Source organism: Sander lucioperca, chromosome 2 (assembly GCF_008315115.2).
Source record: "Sander lucioperca isolate FBNREF2018 chromosome 2, SLUC_FBN_1.2, whole genome shotgun sequence".
NCBI classification, from domain to species: domain Eukaryota; kingdom Metazoa; phylum Chordata; class Actinopteri; order Perciformes; family Percidae; genus Sander; species Sander lucioperca.
Genome location: NC_050174.1, coordinates 7,590,570 through 7,603,407, shown reverse-complemented (window position 1 = coordinate 7,603,407; position 12,838 = coordinate 7,590,570). Strand labels below are relative to the sequence as shown.

Here is a 12,838-nt window from a genome sequence, read left to right as displayed (position 1 = left end):
ACAAATACAGTTGCACACAAAGAGAAAAAAGTTATGAATCATAGCAAGAGGGGTATGTTTGTGAAGGGATTGATGAACATGAGATTTGACCTTGTACCAAGTCGTCTTATGTGCAGCTGCTGTTTCATACATTTTTATGGTAGCAATCAGCTGTACATTATTCATGATAAACGGAGACATGATGTATATTAAAGTATGGGTAATGAACATAAAAACTTCTTCATGTACAAGCTCAGTGCTTTATGTGTGTCCGCTGTCGTGTGAGTTTAGCAGCAGAGTCACGTTTTGTAAAAGCAATAACTGTTCTTGATGCAGTGGGAGATGGACGCTGGAGGATCCCTATCCTAGCAGTCCATATTTCATGGTCCGGATACACTATGTACAGCATTCAGGGGGAATTCATCACAGTGCAATGGGAGATTTATCATTCTGATCTCCGAAAACATCTCTGTGTACCTGAGTGTGTGCCATGGTGTGTGCATGAATATATGGGGTGTGTGTGTACAGCTGTAGCCATTGCAAGCCATGTCATTTCACTAGTTATTGTGTGCGTGTGTGTGTGTGTGTGTGTGTGTGTGTGTGTGTGTGTGTGTGTGTGTGTGTTTTCCTGGACTTCTACCATTGTGAGAACTACTTTGAGTTTTAGACTTTTAGAGTGTAGACTTTTTTGCAAGAATTCCATCAACTGAAGAGGTCAAAACTCCAGCAACAAGGCAAGGGATTTGCCCAATAATGGACATGGGTGACTTATTGAGTACATAAACAGGAAAGTGTCATCTCTGGAAAGGTACCTAAGCTAAGAAGAACAGAGCATTTCAACATGTTTCAGATTATGGTTACAATCAAGTTTTGGTTAAAGGTGTATGTAGTTTAAGCCATCATTTCCATTATATAGCCTAACACTGTACTCACCAAAGTAATTACTGAGATCTGGGGACATGGCTGCATATAGGCTACATAAAGTTTGACTGGGCAAAAGTCGATTAGTCAGACAGGTTGTAAACAAGCCAACAGTTTAGTCAGATTATCTAAATCACTTTTTTGGAGGTAAACCTGAAGGTGAGCGCACTCGAAATATCGGTAATACTCACTCATCACCAACGAAAACTGTGAGTGTGCACAACTACGGCAAGTATGGTAGTTCAAAGGTGAACGAAGAAGTCGGTCTGTAGACTATGATGGATGTTTACAACAGATGGTTTGGTTAATAATCTTTCCTTTTTCCTTTTCTTTTCCAAATAAGTTTGGCTAACATGTTGTTTTAAAGCATGATTATCTGACTGCTCGTGTTTATCGTCTCATTTGACTTATTTTGCGCATTGTCACCTAGTTCCAAGATCTCAGCAATCTAATGTTCTACAATGTTATTGTTACGGATAGAAATGATGAAAACCCAGGTTGTGTGAAACTAGAATTTCCCTTTGAGAATGTGTGAGGACACAAGCACAGAATGAGACAGACACACACATACATATTTGTGTATGTGTGTGTGTGTGTGTGTGTGTGTGTGTGTGTGTGTGTGTGTGTGTGAGTGAGTGAGTGAGTGAGTGAGTGAGTGAGTGAATGTGTTACAGTATAGCCTGTCCTGCCTAGCGAGCATGCCCCAGGTCTCTCCACATGCAGAGCATAGTTGCCATTCCCGGCCCTCTGTCGGCTTTCACCATGGTAACACCAACCACACTCTCTTTACACCCCTCTATGAGGCTGGGAAGCATGGGAACCAGAATGTGTGTGTGTGTGTGTGTGTGTGTGTGTGTGTGAGGGAGTGGGGGGGTGGGGGGGTGGGGGGGTGGGTGGGTGTACAGTGAGAGACAGAGGGAAAGATCAGTGTGAGAGTAGAGGAACCAAAAATCCAGATTAGCTTTCTCAGTTGAGTCCTCTGGAACAGCTGTGCCTCTGTGGCCACAGTTCTTCCCTGTTGGGTCTCTTTGGGACTCACAGTGGAGGCCACTAGAGTCTCCATTATTGTAGCTCCACCAAATCCTGTTAAAACCCACTAATGACTGGGATTACACGGTTGCCTCCTCTCCCTCTCATCGCAGCACTGGCGACATCCAGCCACGTCAACACTCTGAAACAAAGCTTGCAGCTCCAGTAATCATAATCACCTGAATTAAAAAGTTGGAACAAGTTTTGGTTCAAAACGTAACTCTGAAAATATGTAAAATACTTTCTTTCTCCAAAGGTTTTGACATCCTTAGCAATTCATCCAGAAAAAAACATACAGAGCCTGGCAATAGTAATTCATGGTCTCGTATTAGTGTCAAGTTATTGTAACAGCAGGATGTTACAGGTTGTTGTGGCTGATTTGTGCACTGACTTCTTTCTTTTATATCAACATTGTTAGGCTATTGCATTGATTACATTTGTCCGTATACCCTTGAGACTTGTTTTTATACAGCTGCAATGCTACAATTTTATTTAGTTTCAGCATTACTGGCTAAGTTTGGCTACTATCAGGTGCACATATAACACTGTGTAGCCTAATTTTAATGCAGTGCAAAATACAGAGTAAAAGCTGTCAGGCAATAGACAATCTAATCTAAATATTGAAATATGTGGATTAGAAACATGCTTTTACCATATGTTAAAATGTCAGGAATGTTGCTTAAGGGCATGTTCTGTTAGTTGGTGTGCACATAACTAATTCATTCGCACAAATTAAGTTACTTAAAAGCACATATTACGAATTTAAGAGCATGGATTACTAATTCCCTATATTTATTTTGAGATTACTAGATACATTTCAATCAATAAATGTAAAAAAAAACCCACATATTTTATGCAGTTAGTATGCATGCCTGCCTAACTGCACTAAGTGTGAAAGCTCAAAACATGCCCCTCACCCTACTGACCCAGCCACACAAAATCACACACATACACACACTCACAAAGGGAGATGTGGAGATAATATAGAAAACCATACTGAGAACTTCAACCTTCCAAAAGAACAACCTGCCTCAGCTTGGGGGTAAGTGAACTCTGGCTTGTTGTATTTCATGCCACCACATCACAGAGGGCCTCTCAGTGCCCTTAGTCCATTTAGGACCTCAATAACTCCCTTCACAGCCCAAAGGTGCCTGCTGGCTCCCCCGGTTCCCTCCCATTCACTTTGTGAAGAGGATTTGAACCAGTGAAAGCCAAAACAATGTACAATGGACCCTCCTCTACCACCCATGATCCAGTTATGAAGAGAGAGGAATATGGGTGAAGAGGGTGATGAGAGAGAAAAGGGTGGGAGGTGGAGAGGAGGGTGGACGTGCAGGCATTTAGTTTGCGGAAAGAGGGGTGGTGGCAAAAGGTGTGGGGTGCATGCTAATCATGTTCCTCTCTTTTCTGCTAAAGGAGTGCAAGATAGTTTGACAAAGGCCCAGCAGATGGACCAAGCTGGCTCGCCGTCACCCCAGAAGAAATGCGCTGTTATGAAAACGACATTCTTCCACACAAAGCCCCTGTGTTCTCATGGCTATGCATGGCTAAATGTCTGACGGAGACCCTTTGCCACTCAATCTCACCCTGTTGCCCGCACTCTTGGTCTACTGTCTTGCCTTGATCATTCAGCTCTTTCTCTCTGTCTGTACCCATCCTTTTACAGTGAATCCATATTTGTGTCTAAGAGGATATTTGCATACCTTCCGCCCTACTCACACATTTTTGTCGCTGATTTTCGGGAAATGCGAAGCCCCCGCCAAGTGATTCACATTGATGGCCAATGTTCTGCACTCATTGGTTGTCAAAGGCTTCTGTCATTTTGTTTTCCTCAGAATCTCACGTTGTTTTGATTTTTATAGCACAACCACAAAACAGTAGACCCTTCGGTTTTTGTAAAAGCACTGTGCTATCCTGAGAGTGTGTTTGATTCATAGTTGACGGTTGAGAGTGAGGAAATAATGGGAGAGAGAATGCCATGCAATTTTGGGTGGATTTCAGTAAGTGAAGTAGCTTGTAAACCAAGTAAAGGCCTGGTCAGTCACACCAGACAAATTCCTACTGTACATTTGAGAACTCCAGAACTTGCCTGAAAAATCATTACATCTTTAAGTCTTCTTCAGTATCAAAGTAATCTGGAGATAGTTGTTTGAACATCTATGGGTACATTGTAAACTGCTAACAGCTAATTTAGCATTCTTTTAATTGTGCCATTTTGACAAGATATAAAGAAATGCAGGCTTTAAAAGCACACAGGGATGGCCACAGTGTCAGACTTCAATAACCCCTTTATTACTTATGATGTAATTTTAATGGGTTCAAGACTACAGACATAAGCTCACTGATCATTCTTAATAATTTTGTTGGACCCAGTCTGAAACATCTGGTGTGGGTGGCTCAAGTATAACTGTGACATGTGACAGTTACTGAGGCAACAGTTTGAGGGAGTTAAAGATGAAAAGAATACTGTAAATGAACTGGAATTCACAACTATTTTTACTCACATACTTCAGAGAGTATGCCCAACTCATCTTGTCCTGCAGTTCATGAGTTATAACAAAACTTTATTCAAAGGAATTTACCTGATCTAAAATGCCTGGGTAAGTCCACATACATAGTAAACAAATTAAGTGGAAGAACACTCATACAACATTTTTCACTCTCATAAATAATATTACTAGTGAAATGTAAATGTAAAGTGATTCTACTCTAGGAAACAATAAACAATAGAACACCTATTTTCAAATTCACACTGAACTGCTCAGTGCAAATGGAAACAGGCTGTTGCATAATGGAATAAGGTTGTATCATTACTCTTTGCCACAATTTTGCCCTAACAGGGCGGCAGCTTTTACATAGGCCAGTTGTTTAGTCTGAACTGTTCTCAGCGGGCAAGAACTGTCTTAAAATGTGACCTCAGCTTTAGGCTGCTAGGTCAGTAGAATCCATTTTCAGGTCATAAAAAAATATATTTTCAAAAGCTAAAAAGATGAAATTTTGATATCTCTTATCATTAAGTTGAAAGTGGACTATACTTTGTAGGACCACACTAGGTTTCTGGTATATATAATTGGTATATATAATTATACTATATATTTTATAACCCTGTTGGTGCTTCAACCTTCAAGATTTCAGAGTTTACCAGCAACCTTTTTAAGACAAGAAACTAATTTTACTTTTTACATCATCGCCAGTATGTTGGTTATTCTTTGTCATGTCCTTTTTCCCTTGCAGAGCTGCATTATTCAATTAATCAATTAGTCACTAAGTTGATTGGCAGAAAATTATTAGGCAACTATTTTAATAACTGATATATCGTTTCAGGTACTTTTTAGGCAAAAATGCCAAACAATTGTCTTGTAGCAGCTCCTCTAATGTGAGGATTGTAGATTGAATATCTTTGGGTTTCATCACTAGCTTTTTGTTTTTACATCAAATTAACCAAATGATTAAACAATTAATCAAAAAATGATTGGCAGTGGTTTCATTATCCAATAATAATAATTATTTATAGTTCGTGAATGCAAAGCTTTTTTGGTAAAACGATCATACCTCATGACAACAATGTAACTTTGCCAGGAAATAAAGTCTATGAAATGTTGGCTCCGGTGGATCATATATTTCAAGCAGGTTTCAACTCTCCGCAAGTTGATTTTCATAGGTTATTAAATAAACACAACCACTGGCTGCCTGGAAGATAGTCAATCAATATTAAAACATCAGTTTTGCTTTGGAAAATGGTCCGCAATAATGTTAACTATAGTCAAATTGTAGTTAACAACATACAACCAATGTAGTCCCTTGAAGACCCTGCCTTTGCTTTCTGTCCTCTCTTTTTTCATGGTGAAGTTATAAAGATGACCAGAGGGGAGGAATATATGTTGTAATATTAGTTCAGGTGCATTGGTGAAAAGGGTGCATGTGTGTGTGTTTCTATGAGCATGTTCGGGTAAAAGGAAGGGGTTAAGGGGGGAGGGGGTCTCCTTGCACATGTGTGTGTTTAGAGAGCTGGTGTTGACACAGACACAGCCACTCCATTGTTCTTCTCCATCTCTAGTCAGGATGTTTGAGGGACGCCTCATCGCTTGGCTCACTCTAATCTCAGCTGGAACCAAAAACCCTGCGGCTGGAAGGCCTCGGCCCTTGAAGATGCTGTCAGCACTACGACAAGAAAGGCACAAGACAGGGAGCATAGCTGGGAAGGTTACTGTCGAAAATTATACAGCAGTCTTTTACAGATTACTCATGAGCTGTTTTAAAATTGAAGGCAGTGAAATAACCCACAGGATTACCCTAAATCCGCCAAGTAATCCTCCGATTTAATAGCTTTTGATTTAGTTTTGTCTTTTTTAATATAAAGTTTGAATTTTAATATAAAGATATAAATGAAGTTCAATTAACAACTCGGTGAGACATAGCTGAACATTATAGTGATATCATTTATCACCGTTATCACCCATCTTTTTTTTTCTATTTAATTGTTTCTTTTTCTCTCTCTTAAATGTGATGGGGAGAATTCTTCTTTGACAAATTACAGTTGCCATTGTAATAATCAAATTTACTGCAGCCACATGATATGTATCTGTTACCCTGGTAGCAAGGTGAAAGAAACATTAAAACACAGAGGGGCTGTTCAGGAACCCTGGAAATTCAATCCAGCTCAATTAGCCAGAGTAGTGAAATTGTAGTGCTGCAAGAAACCCTTAATGAAAAACATTTTGCTGCACAGTTTGCGGTTTCAGCCTGAAACGCTTGGTTTTTCAGCATCTGGCATTTAGTGTACTGTACTTGAATCTATGAAGGACATGGCATGCATCGCAGTGACCTAAAGATGACCTCCTGCTTTCCTTTTTCTCCTTTCATGGCTGAATATTACATGAAAATGATTTTAATTTCAATGGATTTCAAAAAAGAAGATTTCTTCAAATAAACTGTGCTTTAAATTACTTGTATTGACATTGAAAGAAATCTGAATTCGGTGCTTTGTATTAAAAAATAAATATTCAACCTTTTAGCCATTTATGGATTAAGTTAGAAGATTGTATTTGCCAAAGAATACTCAGAAAAGATGATTACAATATTAAATTATTGGTTATTTACCTGTTGTAGGTTTCTGTATCATCTTAAAGTAAATATGGGAATTTATAAAAAAAAAAAAAAAAAAAAAAAGAAAAAAAGTATGATGTTGTGTATACTTATAGTGATTTAGAAATCACATAACTAATCAATGGACTGTATACCACCCTGATGAAGGGAAGATAGCCGAAAACGTTTTGTAAGGGGAATAACGCATGATGTACTGTAGAAGAGTTGTGCGATGTGATATCATTTTGACAGACTTTAATTTCAGTCATGGAAAGAAGTGACAGAAAACATAGGAAATATTTCTCTGACAGAGATTTTGCCCGTGGCCTCACTGGAAATGTGTCCTCCACCACCTAGAAAGCAGTGCTGTTAATTTCAACTGCTCTCAAAGATTAATTATTCAATTTAAGCGTTGTGGCTGATAATGTACAGTAGACTGCATTTTTATCCTTGAGGAGATGGCGGTGGCCCCCAGGAAAGCGATATAAGTGGATTCATTTCAAGATGCCTGTTCCTCCAAAGACTTTATTAGATTTAGTTAATGAGAGAGCCAGGAAGGCTGACTGGCTGAGCGCAGGTTGGGGAGCTGGAACGTAATTAAGCTGTGAGTCTTGACGATGCCACTGTTACACACTTTGATTAAAAACACGTTCAACTGCTAATCTCCAACAAATTAAAGCAGCTACATCGTTTGGCATGGTCACCTTTGGTTCTCTCCTAAAATGTGGTAAATCCCTCTGTTTTTCTGTCTCTCTTCCGCTCACCTTCTACCCCCCTCCCAACTGCACCCTCCCTCTTCCTGTCTGCACCCTAATTCTCCACGGTAAGTAGGTGTAGCTACATGCCTGTCTGAGATGTAGTTAACCCTTGTGGGTTTTATGCCTTCCATATGCCCTGCTGGGGCCTATATGGCAGGACTGTGTAATACAGGAGAAGTCTGTATATTTCCAGGCCAGCACACACAAATCGTCTTGTCTGAGCTATAATGAGTGTTAGTATAGATTTCCTGTGGCTCAAACACTAGGCTTAATTGACCTGAACAGCTCTGAGTGACTTGGCACCTCCCGTCTCAACCTTCCCCTCCTCACTCACCCCCCTTCAAGACCTTTCTCTGGGACAAAGAGGCTTTTGTTCCCGGGCCTGCGCCACAGTGCTCTAAACCTTTGTTGACTGTTTCTGTCTGACAGAGCAAATAGCTCTGGCCTCCTTTTGTTTATTGTCATTTTTTGAAGTTTGAACAAAGTTTATACAAAGCCCCTTTTCTGACGTTGTTTGCTGCCTGCAGGAGGAAAACAGAGGGAAGAAACGAAATGGGTTTATTGTTGCTGAATTTTTGACTGTCTGTTGCTGTCTGACTCTTATCTTCTCATCTCTCTCTCTCTCTCTCTCTCTCTCTCTCTCTCTCTCTCTCTCTCTCTCTCTCTCCCTCCCTCTCCCAATCTCTTTCTCCCTCTGTCTCTCGCCCTCCCTCACTTGCTCGCAGGGATCACATATACACAGTGGACACAGACACTGCCAACAGTGACGAGATCTTATTCAGTAAGGTGAGTGAGACGTCTGTCTCTTTGTGGACGTGTTGTTCTCAGCGTGCTGTGATTGACAACGTAACCCCTAATAACCTGGCTCTGAGTGCCACTTTGTGTTTGTGTGTGCACATGGGTGTATACGGGTGCCTGTCAGTCGTCTTACTCATTGGTGTGAGTCTGCCGTGCTTGCCATGCTGACCCTGTTAAGCAGATTATCCAATCAATCAGCTAGTAAACTGCCTGCGTCATCCACGCTCATCAGTAGGACAGTGGAAGGTCTGATGGGTGTGTAACGGAAGCTGAGAGGCCAGCAGAGGAAGTTAGGGAGGAGGGGAAACAAGGGGGATGAAGGGACAAATGAGATGAATTGCAGAAGGGCAAGAAACACAAGATGGATGCAGAAAGGAAGAAGATCCGATTGTATATGTCTGATTATTCAAAAAGCGCCTTATATTTACATAGGCCCTCAGCTGTAATAACCCACTTTCCATTTCATTCCAACCACTCCTCGCTGGCATCATTTTCCCTTAACATAATGCATGCAAACAGAATTCAAACAAGGCCATTCTTGTGTATACAACAACCCGCCATCCCTCCACCTCATCCACTTCAATGTCAAAGCCCAGCGAGTGGGTCTTAATTAGAGCAGGCTGCAGATGAAAGGCCGATGGGAGACGTGCAGATAGATTGATGACTGAGGGTCTTTAATCAGTGGCCGAGCTCCAAACATGTTGTACTACAGTACATGGCGGTCTGAACCATCGGATCAGCACTGACCCTCAATCCACGGGGCATTGACTGATAAGTGTGTGTGACAATGAAAGATGCCATGTACGTTTGTATGTTTGTAGTTGACTAGCAGGGATTGGCTAGCGCTGACCTGCAGGCCAAGGCAGTGTGTGTGTGTGTGTGTGTGTGTGTGTGTGTGTGTGTGTGTGTGTGTGTGCGTGTGTGTGTGTGTGTGTGTGTGTGTGTGTGTGTGTGTGTGTGTGTGTGTGTGTGCGCACAAGGATGGCCAGCCTATCAATCCACAGAAATGAGCTCTCAGGTCTGTCCTTGGACAGATCTGTTCTGATCCGGGGTCAGTATCGTATTTCCTCCCCCCTGGCAGAGAATTAGAAGTTCAAGGAGGTAAACTGAGCTCCAATCAGTGCTTAGAATAAAGTTCACCTCAGAGCAGGTGCCTCATTAGGGGAATCAATGACAGAGAATCTCAGATGATGATTATTGATCACAGTATAGATTGGTTATTGAGCTCTATAGTGTTTTTTTGCTTTCTGACTCTCTACCTCTCCTTTTCTCATTCTCTTTTTTACTTCCATCTTTTTTTTCTTCAGAAATTGACATGGAAGTCCAAACAGGCAGATGTGGACACTTGCAGAATGAAAGGGAAACATAAGGTAGAGAAAAAGCACACACTCAAACACACAAACACTGCAATCGTGTGCTTTCACTCTTACTTCATCTTCATTTATAGAACAAATGTCACCTTATTCTTCACAAGACAAGTCTTCTTAACGAATCACACATTATAATTCAATTCAATTCAATTCAATTTTATTTATAGTATCAAATCATAACAAGAGATATCTCGAGACACTTTACAGATAGAGTAGGTCTAGACCAAACTCTGTACTTTACGAAGCCCCAACTATTACAGTGGTTGCCTCAAGAGCAAGCATTAGCAGTAGCTATTGCGACAGTGGCAAGGAAAAACTCCCTTTTTTGTTAGGAAGAAACCTCGGACAGACCCAGACTCTTGGTAGGCGGTGTCTGACGGCACCAGTTGGGGGAGTGGTGAATGGTGGCAATAATAGTCATAATAAAGATAGTGAAGCAGTGATCACAATGGTAGTCATAGTAGTTCATGTCATAGTAGGGCACAGCAGGGCGTTACGGGGTGTAGTGTGGCACAGCAGCCTGGGTGGACGCGGTTGGACGCGGCAGGACGCAGTCGGACACTGCGGGGAAACGCAGAGCGTAGCAGGGTGTAGTAAGTCCATAGCGTCAGCTGCACCCAGGACCCCGGTGTAGGTGCCACCCAATTCCAAGGCGATGTTCTGGGTGAAGAAGAAGCAAAGGGACTCCGGGGAGAAAACTCCCCAGAGCTAGGTTAGTAACAGGCATTTCTGGGACTAAGATGCACACAAAAGGAGACAAGTGAAAAGAGAGAAGAGGGAGCGGCTCATTGTGTCCTTGGAAGGAGCTTCCCACAGCAGTCTAGAGTTATAATAGCATAACTAAGAGAGGCAGGCTAAAGAGAGGGGCCCTGGACCGGGCTCGTACTCTCCCCTGCCGGAACGGGCTTGTACTTCCTGCCTCCCTCTACTCTACTCTACTATGCTGCAACTCCTCACTCCCTAACTATAAGCTTTATCAAAGATGATGGTTTTCAGTTTATTCTTAAATGTGGCGACGGTGTCAGCCCCCCGAACCCAAGTTGGGAGCTGGTTCCACAGGAGAGGAGCCTGGTAGCTGAAGGCTCTGGCTCCGATTCTACTTTTAGAGACTCTAGGAACCACAAGTAGCTCTGAGTTCTGGGAGCGCAGTGCTCTAGTGGGACAATAAGGTACTAAAAGCTCTTCTATGTATGATGGTGCTTGACCATTTAGTGCTTTGTAGGTCAGGAGAAGGATTTTAAATTCAATCCTGGATTTTACAGGAAGCCAATGCAGAGAAGCTAATACAGGAGAAATGTGATCTCTTTTGTTAGTTCTTGTCAGAACACGTGCTGCAGCATTCTGGATCAGCTGGAGGGTCTTGAGGGACTTATTTGAGCAGCCTGATAGTAAAGAATTACAGTAGTCCAGCCGGGAAGTTACGAATGCATGGACTAGTTTTTCAGCATCGTTTTGAGACAGGATGTTCCTGATTTTGGCAATGTTACGAAGATGGAAAAAGGCTGTTCTTGAGGTTTGTTTTAAGTGGGCGTTAAAGGATAGATCCTGGTCAAAAATGACTCCTAGATTTCTGACAGTAGTGCTGGAGGCCAGGGCAATACCATCTAGGGTAGCTATATATTTAGATAATGAAGTTCGGTGGTGCTTGGGTCCCAGCACAATAACTTCCGTTTTGTTTGAGTTCAACATCAGAAAATTGTGGGTCATCCAGGATTTTATATCTTTAATGCACGCTTGAAGTTTAGCTAACTGACCGCTTTCGTCTGGCTTGATTGACAGATATAATTGGGTGTCGTCTGCGTAACAGTGAAAGTTAATTGAGTGTTTCCTAATAATATTGCCTAGAGGAAGCATATATAAAGAGAATAGAATTGGTCCAAGCACTGAGCCTTGAGGAACGCCATGGCTAACTTTAGCGTATTTGGATGGTTTATCGTTAATATTAACAAATTGGGATCGCTCAGAAAAATAGGACTTAAACCAGCTTAGTGCGATTCCTTTAATGCCAACTAAATGTTCCAGTCTCTGTAAGAGGATGGTATGGTCAATAGTGTCGAATGCAGCACTAAGATCTAATAAGACAAGTACGGAGACAAGTCCTTTGTCAGCAGCAGTTAGAAGGTCGTTAGTGATTTTCACCAGTGCCGTCTCTGTGCTATGATGCATTCTAAATCCTGACTGAAAGTCTTCAAATAGACTATTTCTATGCAGAAAGTCACACAATTGATTAGCGACTACCTTCTCAAGGATTTTGGAGAGAAACGGGAGGTTAGATATAGGTCTATAGTTGGCTAAGACCTCAGGGTCGAGGGTGGGTTTTTTCAGAATAGGTTTTATCACAGCTACTTTAAAAGACTGCGGTACGTGACCCGTTAATAAGGACATATTGATCGTATCTAGTAATGTGGTGTTGACCACGGGTAGTGCTTCTTTAAGTAGCTTCGTTGGAATGGGGTCTAAGAGACAGGTAGTTGGCTTAGCTGAAGAGACCCTTAACATTAATTGTTGGAGGTCTAAAGGATAAAAGCCGTCTAAATAAGTATCAGGTCTTATCGTTCTCTCTAGCCCTCCTGCGCCCAATGGTGAGTCGTTGGAAGCTGTGGGCAGAAGGTGATGAATTTTTTCTCTAATTGTTATAATTTTATCATTAAAAAGGTCATGAAGTCATCACTGCTCAGAGCTATAGGAATAGATGGCTCAATAGAGCTGTGACTATCTGTCAGCCTGGCTACAGTGCTGAAAAGAAACCTTGGGTTGTTCTTATTTTCTTCTATTAGTGTTGAGTAATAGTCTGATCTGGCATTTCTGAGGGCCCTCCTATAATTTTTTAGACTATCTTGCCAATCCACACGAGATTCTTCCAGTTTGGTGGAACGCCATTTACTTTCAAGTTTTCGT

General features: G+C 41.6%; 1 protein-coding gene across 3 annotated transcripts in view; it reads left to right on the top strand.

Moving 5' to 3' along the window:
• Positions 1-12,838, top strand: part of sema6a (sema domain, transmembrane domain (TM), and cytoplasmic domain, (semaphorin) 6A) — a 113,791-nt gene that overhangs the window by 51,116 nt on the left and 49,837 nt on the right. For all 3 annotated transcript variants that reach the window (XM_031305232.2, XM_031305234.2, XM_031305233.2), the window contains exons 4-5: positions 8,498-8,558; positions 9,878-9,940. In XM_031305232.2, the coding sequence (XP_031161092.1) occupies positions 8,498-8,558; positions 9,878-9,940 (124 nt within the window). The remainder of the gene's footprint in view (positions 1-8,497; positions 8,559-9,877; positions 9,941-12,838) is intronic.